Raw genomic sequence first — 12,985 nt, 5'->3', positions numbered from 1 at the left:
GCAAGATCTAGAAGTTCCTCCAAAGTTGATGGCACCAAGGAGAATACTCGTCAGCAAAATAAACAAGAGGGCTTATTGGCGTAGTCGGCAGGGTTACAGTTAGGAATAAACGTTCCCCTTGCTAAAAATCTTAAAATGGCACATTTGCAGCAGGCAGCTTGGCAAGGAAAAGCCAAAAAAGTGAGACTAGCACAGTCAGGACTATGAAAGACTCAATCCCAGCCCTTCCAGTAGGTGAGAGGCATGGGAGTTGGTCATGGAACCTGCCAAGGGTCCTGGCCCAGGGCCTGGAGGTTGGGTTGATCTATATAGCATGACTAAAAGTATTACATATAAACTAAACTTTTTTTCAATAAAGCACTAAGAGGGCTATTCAATATGAAACGTAAACTTCGCTGCCGAAGTTTACATTTCATATCGGAGATTTTTCTGGGATAAAGTATCAGGCGCGCGCCCGCTTTATCCCCGTATTCAATATCAAATCTACGAAAACGGGACCCGGCGAGGTGGGATTTACGATAAAATACAAAATTTTCCTGAAAAAAATTGTAGGACCCCCCCTAAAGCTGTAAAAACATAGGGGATCACTATGGGTACCCCCGTTTTAGCCTGCAAATGAAAGTCGGGGATTTAAATAGCTGCGGCAGGTGCTTTTTTCCCGACATTGAAGAAGTGATGCAGAAGAGCATTTAGGTTATTTTTTTTGCTTTTTAAGTGGTCCCATCAAATTTGGGGTACATGAAAATGGGTACTAGCATATTTTTATGTCCCTAAAGTAATTTTTTTTAAATTCTGCAATTGTGCACCTGCCGCTATTAATCTATTCTAGAATACACCTGCCGCATACTTGCAGAATAGGCCTGAACCTATTTCCCTAGTTTAAACAATTTTTTCCCATTTTTTTTTTTCACCCGAATTTTTTTAATTAATTTTTTGGGGTGTCCCTATTTTTTATTTATTTTTGACAGTTATTTTTAAAATGTCATTGCAGGCTATTTTTTTTAAGCCTGCACCCCTAAACCCGAATTCTGCACTTTTTTTCGCCACCTATTTAGTGGTGAAAAGTTATCCCCGTTTTTTTACAAAGACTTTTCGAACCTGCGAAAAGTCTTTGAAATTGAATACAGTGTAAAAGCAAAACCTGCGATAATGATGTCATAGGTGCGAAAACATCGCAAAAACTGAGTTTTCGCTCTCATATTGAATACCCTTGAAAGTCTAGTTATAGTGAGAAATCACTGTCAAAACACCTAGGGGTACATTTACTAAGAATTGAGTTTGGGTCGAAATTGTAATCTCTGGTGAGATTTTTTTTCCACTGGCAAATTTACTAAAGATAAACTCGGGTGAGTTTGGGGTAATTTCTCTTTTTTCACTGAAAAACTAGGGTGAGATTGCAAACTCATCATAAACTCACTATCGGCCAAACTCGAAAGTACTTTTCATGAAAAAGATACAACTCGGAAATTTACTAAGATTCGACATTACAATCTCCGGTGTAATTGTAGCAAACTCGCAGCTAATTAGAGGTTTTAAATAGACCACCTCCTGAGCTGCGAGTTTGCCAGAAACATTCACATAGTGTGATTTATGTATGTGTGAGTGTGGTTTTTTTTAACCATTTTTTTTTTACAGTGGGGGTACAGGTGCCGGCCGTCTGCTGGCACTTGTAGTGCCAAAGGGCAGGTATGCTGGCAACTAGTTCCACAGTAAAAACAATAGTTTATATTTTTTGAGACCATTATTACCCCCCCAACTACCGCTCCAGGGATGCGGGAAAGAGCCCCGGGCTTCAGACTAAGCCTGGGTTGCTCAGAGAGGGGGACCCCTTTATTGGGGGTCCCCACCTCCCCTGAGATCCCCAGCTTGGGCTGACCGGCTATGGGTGATAATGTTTTGGCCAGGGAGTTCGAGTGATAGGGTCTACTGAGTGATAGGGTCTACTGGCTTTGGCATTACACCACATGCAATTTTCTCCCCCTTTTTTTAAAAACCAGGACTGGCAGAGCAGCCCAGTGCTGGTTCCTAAAATATAGGGGAACCCTACATGTTTTTTTCCCCGTATATTTAGGAACCAGGACTGACTGAACAACCCGGGGCTGGTTATGCTGTTTGGGGGGATGACCCTATGTCATTTTTTTATTTTTACATTTAACCCTTTTTTTTACAGGTATAACACAAGCAGCCTTTATACATCCCTCACTGATATGTGAAGGCTACTTGTTTGGGAGCGTTTGGCAGAGAGAAGACACTTGCAACTCGTGTGACAAATCTGGAGCTGCTTAACCATCGCACAACTCTATCACAGCTAAACTCACTTCTTAGTAAAATTGAGAGTTTCATGGACTCAAATTAGCGGAGTTTCGCCGATGCAAATCGGGTTTAGAAAAAAAACTTGTTCAAACTCGATTCTTAGTAAATTTACCCCCTAGCATTTAATGCCCCTTTGTAATTAAAAAAACTCTAATCCCAGTTAACTCAGGCTTATTTTTGACCTAGTAGGCACGTTTTCTAATACCCATCACTTTTGCTTAAGGTGCGTAATTTTCCAACAACGCTCCCCGTTTTCTCAGAGACTGACTATGCCACTGACGGGGGCTTCCTACCACTATCTCCCATACCCTATGCAACCCCTATGGGGTATCTTAGCCGGCATGAAGCAATGGCTAGATGGGTAAATAGCAGAGGGTATCAGGCAAAGGATATTCTAGTATTAATTGTGGACAAAATATAGTATAGAGGCAGCAAACTCATAATAGAGGGAACATACGGGTTATATTATTATAAAAAAAAAATTATATTACGAAGAATAAAAGACACCGTAAAAGCTGACTTCATTGACATTTATAGAGATAGTCCAGTTAATTTTGTATTTTTATATCACATGAATAGTACATATTTAGGAATTTATTTATTCTAGAAGGTTTATAAGTAATTTCTACACTACAAAAAATACGCAAATAGATGGACTGATTCTAAAAGGAAATCGGGAGAATGTCATGCAGATTACTTGCCTCAGATGCCACTTATCAGCCTGTAGTCCTAACCATAGGTCCTCAACATAAACCAGGGGAAAGACGGCCAGTTAGGAGCATAACCAGCCAGTTGGGAGCATATAGATTAGAAATAAGGGGCATCCGCTGTACAGTGTGGCTTTAGGTCCTATAATCATAGTATCCTCTGCAGAAAGCTATATCTTAGTAAATAAAGTCAGAAGATAACAGAAAATGATTACACGGCAGATGTGTGATCTAGAACAGTGTTATACTGCATAATACAGGCAGCTCCTGCTCTATAACATAATCACCTATTATTATAACAGTGCTGTATTTGTGTGTGTATTAGGGCACTGATAGGTAATATAGCCCCAGCACAGTGTAATGCCGGGGATGCCTTCCTTTATATTAGAATAGCAGTCTTGTATCTTTCATATAGGCGGATGCAGGTGGCACTACAATCTGAATTATTTTCCACAAATCACCTCATTTATGTGGTACAACAGCTCTTCACAGCAGGTTACAGCAAAACACTTGTGGTTCTGGCCAAAAAAATTGGTGCAGATTCCAGAGGCTCCTAAACTAATCACACACACTCCCAGCCTATCACCTGGGCAGCTGGTCCAACATCAGGAGCACCATCCCTGTGCAGAGACATTTCTAAAGCTAGCTAACAGGTGCTACTAATCAGCTTAGCTGCATTTCTTCTCTGCCCTTGAAGAAATCCTGGACTGGATCCATGTTCAACCGCTGTTCCACATTTAATCCAGTGACAACTCCCCCCCTTAGCTTCAACCACCTTGGTGAAGCTAAGGTACTTCCAGGCAAGCAACTTGCCTCACCTACATCTATTGGTGCCATCCGCCCGGGCAGACACCCCTCCACCATACTCCAGAGTTCCCCTTCTTCCTCCTCCTCTAGCTTCACCACAGGTTTGTGAGGAAGATTGGGAACCACAAACCTTCTGGACAGAGCATCAGCATTTAGGTGCTGTTTACCAGGATGCTGCACATAAATTTATATGGCTGTAAGGCCAAAAACCAACGGGTCACACGAGCATTAACATCCATGTTTGTGTGCATCCATTGTAAGGGTGCATGGTCTGTGACTAGTCGAGATTCTTGCCCCAACAGATAGTATTTCAGCAACTCTACTGCCCACTTAGGGGATGATTCAGCAAGAAACGCAGCTGCGAATTCGCACACACCCGGCCCATGTTTTCGTTCTGAGCATGCGTATGGATCGCAGTGCGCATGCGTGAACTGGCTGTTGCGATCGGGAAGCGGTTGTCATTGATGACATTGAGCACACACACTGTGCGATATCATGGACTATATAATTCAGTGCCGGGCACCATCCCTCATCCCCGGACTTGCTGAACCTGACGATATAGTCAGGTTGGGCTGCAGGTACGGGAGATGAGCGATGTCGTCAACGACCAGCGGGAGCACGCATCGCTGGTTGTTGACGGCGTACACACTGGGCGATATAGTGAACGATAACGATATCGTTCGGGCGTTCAAAATATCATCCAGTGAATACACGGCTTAAGGCTTCCAAAGGCTTAGGCACTAAGACAATGGGATTATTCCATTCACTGTTTGACTCTTCTATGACCCCTAGACGCAGCATCTCCTCCACTTCCCATTTTACTGCTTCCTGTTTAGCCTCGGGTATGCAATATGGTCTTTGTTTAATCACCACCCGAGAGGAGTAATAATATCGTGTTGTATGATTTATGTTTTTTTCCCGAGATGGGCGAGAACGCATCCTGGTATCGTGCTACTAAGTCTACCACTTCTTGTTTCTGGCTGGGATTCAGAGTAACTTCCATGGGAACCTGACAATCTGGGGTTTTCACGCCCACCAAAGAAGGTTGATTGGTATTCTCTTTCCAGGGGTTTAGTAAATATGGTAGATTTGGAATTCCTTCCTCCTACCCTCCTGCGGAAACTTATAGTTAACAGGGCTCACCGCCTCCATGATCTGATAAGGGCCTCACATTGGTGGGTATGAGAACCAGTACCTTGTCTCCCAAATTAAAGGACCGGTTCACCACAGTAATGTCATAACTATGTCTTTGACACTGTTGAGTCTTATTGATATGCTTGTTGAGAAGTGGCTCAATTTTCCTTAAACGGTCATACAGTTGGGCCACACACTGAACGATGTTAGGCTCTTGGGGTGACTGCTGCTCCCACCCTTCTTTTAACAGATCTACAATTCCCCTGGATTGCCTACCATAGAGAAGTTTGAAGGGACTAAACCCGTAGAGCCTTGAGGTAACCTCTTGAACTGCAAACATCAGATAGGGTAGGAGTAGATCCCAATCACGTTTCTCCTGAGACACTGTCCTTTTTATCCTTTGCTTAAGGGTTCAGTTAAAGCGTTCCACTAGGCCATCTGTCTGTGGGTGGTATACTGTAGTAATTCCATCCACCCCTAACAGACGATCTTTCATTAATCTAGACACAAAAGGAGAATACTGGTCTGTCAGGACCTCTTTTGGAATTTCCTAGCTGGTCCATAGGATTAGTAATCCCCGGTCAATACTTCTAGACTTCATATTACGTAGCAGTATGGCCTCCGGGTATCTGGAAGCATAGCCAACCATTACTAATATATATTGATGGCCACGAGCAGATTTCTCCACTGGCCCTATCAAATCCATGCCAATTCGCTCAAAAGGAATGGTAATGATAGGCAGAGGAACCAAGGGCACCCTAAATGCTGGCTGAGGTCCTGTCTTCTGACACCCTGGGCATTCCTGACAATATTACTTTACTGCCGCATGAATGCCTGGCCAAAAGAACCTTAACTGTATACAGTGGAAGATTTTTTCCTCCCCTAAATGGCCACCCTCCCAGATGCGTGTGAGCCGCCCTCGTTACCATCTGCTCGTGTTTCCGGGGAACTAACAATTGGTCTACCTTTTTATCCTGCGCATAAGCAACACAGTACAATAAATCATTTTTCAATACAAAGTATGGCATCCCTTCTGGTGCTAAAGCAGTAATTACCTTACCATTCAATCATACTTCAAATGCATTTCTCAAATTTTCATCACTCTGTTGGTCCCACCCAAAGTTCTGCAATGATACACTGTCTTCAATGGGAGACCAATGGGCCAAGGAGGTCTTTACAGTCACAGAACTTTGGTATCCTGTAGCTCTTGGTTCCTGGGATCCCACCACCTGTCTGCCTGTCGATGCCATGCCAGGTAATTACCTTCTGCAATAGCGGAAAGTCACGGCCTATAATCAGAGGATAAGGAAGTCGGGAGGTCACCGCAGCTACCACTTGCACTGGTCGCCCTTTTCTCACCACGGGCAGGTGAACTCAAGGGCATTCTTCTACATCTTCATGTATGCACAGCACCTTTACAGGGGGTAGCACCTGGTCAACCCTGGGAGGAACTGTAATCAGTGGATTAAATAGTTAATTTCTACATGGGCATATAAGTAACAAACACATATACCCCTTGCTATGCCTCTTGAGGTTTGAAATGAGATTGTCTTAATACAGTTGCTGTTTTTCCATAGAATGGTCAAATTACCTTTTGGGGTCAAATAAGCCATAATTTGAGGGGCCCTAGCTCTACCTGCCATTTCTACTACTAGAAGTATAATGAGCCATTCATAGCTTCTATGTTCTTATCAGTAGCAGCTACATTCCATTGGAATGACCATCGTAAGCTGTGTAGAGATGCTAAGCATTATGGGTAATTAACAGTGATGTCCAGACTCTACACACAAAGGAACTTGGAAACAGTTCATCTCCATACATACATTAGGATACGTCATTACTATCTTTGTCTGGTAATTTCTTAGTGCTTATGGAGCATGTGCAAGAGAGATAAGTTTGGTCAATGCTATGCTGGACCAATGAGTGCTTGATACCAAGCACTATATGTAATTAATATGGGCTTAATATCCGGAAAGCCAACACCCCAGACTAGGGTATATAAATCAGAGGTACACAAAGATTTTTAGGCTCGTGGTAGATCTGAGACTGCAGTAGGATGCTGCCAATGTATATTGACTGAATCATGTGTTGAAGAAACGAGTGCTCCCTGGTACCATACCCCATGTTAGGAAGAAGATGAAGTACATTTATGTTGCTGATGATGAATTACCGGTGTCATCTGAATACATAGACAAGAGTTGAGTATACTGTATACTTTGTATGTTGTTTGTTTGTTACTTGTAAATAACATGTGTTCATTTGTACTCACTCATATTGGTCACATGGGTACTATTTCATTTAGATCAGAACGAAACCCACCGTTATGCAGGAACCAAGTTAGCAGATGGTCAATGGACTGCCAGTATCAACTAGGGCCCAGATCTCTCGGCTTACAATTTGTACCTGCAGACGGAACAGGGTGGTTTCCGACAGGGAAATGCTTTCAGCAGCCAGGTTGAGTGGTTTTCCCTGCAATGCAATCCATTGGCTCACTCTGTTTTGGGCAGTCTCTACGTATGACCGACTCACCACTCTCAAAACAAAGAGGTAATGGCTGCAACCCCTGCTTGGCTTTATTCAATTTCCCAAGGGTCAAGTACAACTCAATTACCACCGCTAACTCCTCAAATGTTTGAGGGTCAGCTTGTAGAGCCCATTGTTGTACAACCCAGTCTAATGCCCGTATAGCATGGTCCAGAACCTAGGCCATGCTATACAGGCATTAGACTGGGTTGTACAACAATGGGCTCTACAAGCTGATCCCCAAACATTTGAGGAGTTAGCGGTGGTAATTGAGTGGTAGGGCAACCATTACCACCACACACTGTGCAGTTTTTATCTGGCTGCAACCAGGCTTTAATCAGTCTGGCTAATTTCGCTAATTGTACCCTAGGAGGCACACGGTTTCAGCCGTCACTTATGAAACTCCTGGGCTTTACTGGTGCCCGTCATACCAACCCTGCTGAGTATAGCCTCTCTCAGACGAGGATAGGAGCTGGCCTCAGACACTGTTAAATCAACATAAGCTCTTTGTACCTCCTCTGTGAGACAGGGAGCTAATCTGGCGGCCCACTCCTCCACTGGCCATTTTAAGCAAACAGCAGTGGGTTCAAAGGTGCACAAAAATGCTTCGATATCATCTGTTGGTATAAGCCTTTGCCCCCCGCTCCTGCCCACCTTTTCTCAATTCCTGTTAATCAGCATGCAGTATCTGTATCTGAGTTTGCAGCCACCTTAGTACTTTTATTACTTTGTGGATAAACTTAGGAGGCTTAATGAACTCTCTCTGCTGTGCCAGTTTCGCAAAACAAATTAGTAAGCCACATATACAGAAGCAAATAACTTTAATTTGTGAAAAGCTGCCGTTTAAAGGGCTGGCTTGCCCACTTACTTAACCAGATGCCGTTAGTGCAACTCAAACTCAATATATTACTGGATCCTTTGCTACGTAGTAGTGTCCAGTTCCCTGTTCGGGTGCCAAATTTGACAAGGATCACATACACCAGGTACAGGTCAAAGAACGGCAGGTTTATTCTTTTCCACAAGTCGGGTCATTCATGTGGTACAAAAGCAGTTAACAGCTGGTTACAGCATAGCACTTGTGTTCTGGCAAACAAAATTGGTAGACTCCAGCGGTTCTTAATGTAACCCCACACCCTCAGCCTATCACCTGGCCAGCTTGTCTGGTGTCAGGCACACTATACCTGTGCACAGACATTTTTAAAGCTAGTTAACAGATGCCACTAATTAGGTTAGCTGCAGTTCATCTCTGACCTTAAAGAAAACTTGGACTGGATCCATGTTCAACTGCTGTTCCACATTTAAACAGGTGAGATCCTGCTGTCCCTGCCACTAAATATATATACATATAAACACACACACATATGGATAAACAAAAAGGTAGAAAATTACGTAAGTGGAGTCACATAGTGGAGTATAACAAATATCTAGGTGGTCGGTAGGAATAGGTGAAGGGGCTATTGTCTATCTGGACAGAGATATCATGTGATAGTGATGAGTTTCACTGATTAGTTTAAACCATCTGGGTGGAGCAAATTCAGTTAGAACATCCAGGAATCCTCCTCACGGCAAAGATGTCGAAATCTATCACCAGGAAGTCTTCATATTAAAAACTATACATTTGCTTAATGCATCTTTATCACGCTCTACATTATCTATTGTTCTTTAGATTTCCCTAGCTATGTACATCCCTCCTATTTTTATATTAATGACACACATCCCAATTATCTGCCGATGGATCATTTAAAATGTTAAAATATTGAGTGACTGGAGTGTTGTTACAACCCTGTTTTGTATCAGCTCATAGAAATGCTTTTTTTCTTGTGTGACATCTGATGTCTAACAAGGTTTGATTTATGTGTAAAACAATTTCCACACTCAAAGCATATAAATGGTTTCTCCCCTGTGTGTTGTCTCTTGTGTGTAACAAGATCTGATTTCCGTGTAAAATATTTCCCACACTCAGAACATGGAAATGGTTTCTCACCTGTGTGACTTCTCTGATGCGTTACAAGTTGTGATTTCCGTGTAAAACATTTTCCACACTCAGAGCATGGAAATGGCTTCTCACCTGTGTGACTTCTCTGATGTGTAACAAGAGATGATTTTCGTGTAAAATATTTCCCACACTGAGAACATGGATATGGTTTCTCACCTGTGTGAGTTCTCTGATGTGTAACAAGATGTGATTTGTGAGTAAAACATTTCCCACACTCAGAACATGGAAATGGTTTTTCACCTGTGTGACTTCTCTGATGTATAATAAAAGCTGATTTCTGTGTAAAACATTTCCCACACACAGAACAGGGAAAAATTTTAACTGGTGTATAAGCTGCATTATGTGTAACAAAAATTGGGGTATCAGGAGAACATTGCTCAGAATTAGAGGGGTCAGATGATATAGCTGCACTGTGAGGTACTGGATATATATTTAGCATAACAGGATTATCTCCTGGAGATTCCTCTGTGATGTTATCTTCTATTTTAATATCTGTAGACAAGATGAGATCTCCATCCAAGTCATTCCTGCTTGTGCGTCCATCTGATGGAAATAAAATAACTGTATTATTATTATTATTCACAGCACTTTATATAGCACAGACATACTGAGAAGAACTTTAGATAGCACAGACATACTGAGAAGAACTTTATATAGCACAGACATACTGAGAAGCACTTTATATAGCACAGACATACTGAGAAGAACTTTAGATAGCAGAGATACTGAGAAGCACTTTATATAGCAGACTCATTAAGAAGCACTTTATATAGCACAGACACACTGAGAAGCACTTTATATAGCACAGACATACTGAGAAGCACATTATATAGCACAGACAAACTGAGAAGCACTTTATATAGCACAGACATACTGAGAAGAACTTTAGATAGCACAGAGATACTGAGAAGCACTTATATAGCAGACACATTAAGAAGCAGTTTATATAGCACAGACATACTGAGCAGCACTTTATATAGCACAGACACACTGAGAAGCACTTTATATAGCACAGACATACTGAGAAGCACTTTATATAGCACAGACACACTGAGAAGCACTTTATATAGCAGACATACTGAGAAGCACTTTATACAGCACAGACACACTGAGAAGCACTTTATATAGCACAGACATACTGAGAAGCACTTTATATAGCAGACATACTGAGAAGCACTTTATACAGCACAGACACACTGAGAAGCACTTTATATAGCACAGACACACTGAGAAGCACTTTATATAGCACAGACACACTGAGAAGCACTTTATATAGCACAGACATACTGAGAAGCACTATATATATCACAGCCATACTGAGAAGCACTTTATATAGCACAGACATACTGAGAAGAGCTTTATATAGCATAAACACAATGAGAAGCACTTTATATAGCACCAACACACTAAGAATCACTTTATATAGCACAGACATACTGAGAAGCACTTAATATAGCACAGACACACTGAGAAGCACTTTATATAGCACAGACATACTGAGAAGCACTTTATATAGCACAGACACACTGAGAAGCACTTTATATAGCACAGACATACTGAGAAGCACATTATATAGCACAGACAAACTGAGAAGCACTTTATATAGCACAGACATACTGAGAAGAACTTTAGATAGCACAGAGATACTGAGAAGCACTTATATAGCAGACACATTAAGAAGCAGTTTATATAGCACAGACATACTGAGCAGCACTTTATATAGCACAGACACACTGAGAAGCACTTTATATAGCACAGACATACTGAGAAGCACTTTATATAGCACAGACACACTGAGAAGCACTTTATATAGCAGACATACTGAGAAGCACTTTATACAGCACAGACACACTGAGAAGCACTTTATATAGCACAGACATACTGAGAAGCACTTTATATAGCAGACATACTGAGAAGCACTTTATACAGCACAGACACACTGAGAAGCACTTTATATAGCACAGACACACTGAGAAGCACTTTATATAGCACAGACATACTGAGAAGCACTATATATATCACAGCCATACTGAGAAGCACTTTATATAGCACAGACATACTGAGAAGAGCTTTATATAGCATAAACACAATGAGAAGCACTTTATATAGCACCAACACACTAAGAATCACTTTATATAGCACAGACATACTGAGAAGCACTTAATATAGCACAGACACACTGAGAAGCACTTTATATAGCACAGACATACTGAGAAGCACTTAGTATAGCACAGACACACTGAGAAGCACTTTATATAGCACAGACATACTTAAAAGCACTTTATATAGCACAGACACACTGAGAAGCACTTTATATAGCACAGACACACTGAGAAGCACTTTATATAGCACAGACACACTGAGAAGCACTTAATATAGCACAGACACACTGAGAAGCACTTTATATAGCACAGACATACTGAGAAGCACTTAGTATAGCACAGACACACTGAGAAGCACTTTATATAGCACAGACATACTTAAAAGCACTTTATATAGCACAGACATACTGAGAAGCACTTTATATAGCACAGACACACTGAGAAGCACTTTATATAGCACAGACACACTGAGAAGCACTTTATATAGCACAGACATACTGAGAAGCACTTTATATAGCACAGACATACTGAAAAGCACTTTATATAACACAGAAACACTGAGAAGCACTTTATATAGCACAGACATACTGAGAAGCACTTTATATAGCACAGACATACTGAGAAGAGCTTTATATAGCACAGACACGCTGAGAAGCACGTTATATAGCACAGACATACTGAGAAGCACTTAATAAAAAATATGTAGTCATACACATCAGGCCATGCCCCAGTGGAGCTTACAAGCTATATTCCCTACCACATATACACACTAGGGTTAAATTGTGTCAGAAGCCAATCAACCTACCACTATGATTTTTGGAAGGTTGGAGGAAACACATACAAACTCAACACAAATAATACCTAAGTTTAAAATCGAACTTATGACTTCAGTGTGAAGAAATAGCAATACTAACCACTACACCACTGTGTAATTATTATAAATGAAGATGTTTCGTTTTTCAATTTGCAGGTACAAACTGTGACTAGGAGGCAGCAGGACAGGGTAGGGGAATGGCGCAGGGCACAGAGCGGGGGAGGCAGCAGGACAGTGTAGGGGAATGGTGCAGGGCACAGAGTGGGGGAGGCAGCAGGACAGGGTAGGGGAATGGTGCAGGGCACAGAGCAGGGGAGGCATAAGTACAGGGTACGGGAATGGTGCAGGACACAGAGCAGGGGAGGCAGCAGAACAGGGTAGGGGAATGGAGCAGGGTACAGAGCGGGGAGAGGCAGGATAGGGTAGGGGAATAGTGCAGGGCAAAGAGCGGGGGAGGCAGCAGGACAGGGTAGGGGAATGAAGCAGGGCAAAGAGCGAGGGAGGCAGCAGGACAGAGTAGGGGAATGGCGCAGAGCACAGAAGGCAGCAGGACAGGGTAGGGGAATGAAGCAGGGTAAAGAGCGAGGGA

General features: G+C 42.1%; 1 protein-coding gene across 1 annotated transcript in view; it reads right to left on the bottom strand.

Annotated features, from left to right (window-relative positions):
- The window catches only part of LOC148501730 (uncharacterized), an 89,655-nt gene that overhangs the window by 50,045 nt on the left and 26,625 nt on the right, over nt 1-12,985 (bottom strand). The window contains exons 7-9 of the mRNA XM_088450030.1: nt 9,283-10,023; nt 5,023-5,291; nt 3,839-4,001 (exon numbers count right to left, since the gene is read on the bottom strand). Of these exons, the coding sequence (XP_088306156.1) occupies nt 3,839-4,001; nt 5,023-5,291; nt 9,283-10,023 (1,173 nt within the window). The remainder of the gene's footprint in view (nt 1-3,838; nt 4,002-5,022; nt 5,292-9,282; nt 10,024-12,985) is intronic.

This window comes from Taudactylus pleione, unplaced genomic scaffold (assembly GCF_031769625.1).
Source record: "Taudactylus pleione unplaced genomic scaffold, aTauple2 ptg000504l, whole genome shotgun sequence".
Lineage (NCBI taxonomy): Eukaryota > Metazoa > Chordata > Amphibia > Anura > Myobatrachidae > Taudactylus > Taudactylus pleione.
This window is presented reverse-complemented; position numbering and strand designations above follow the sequence as displayed.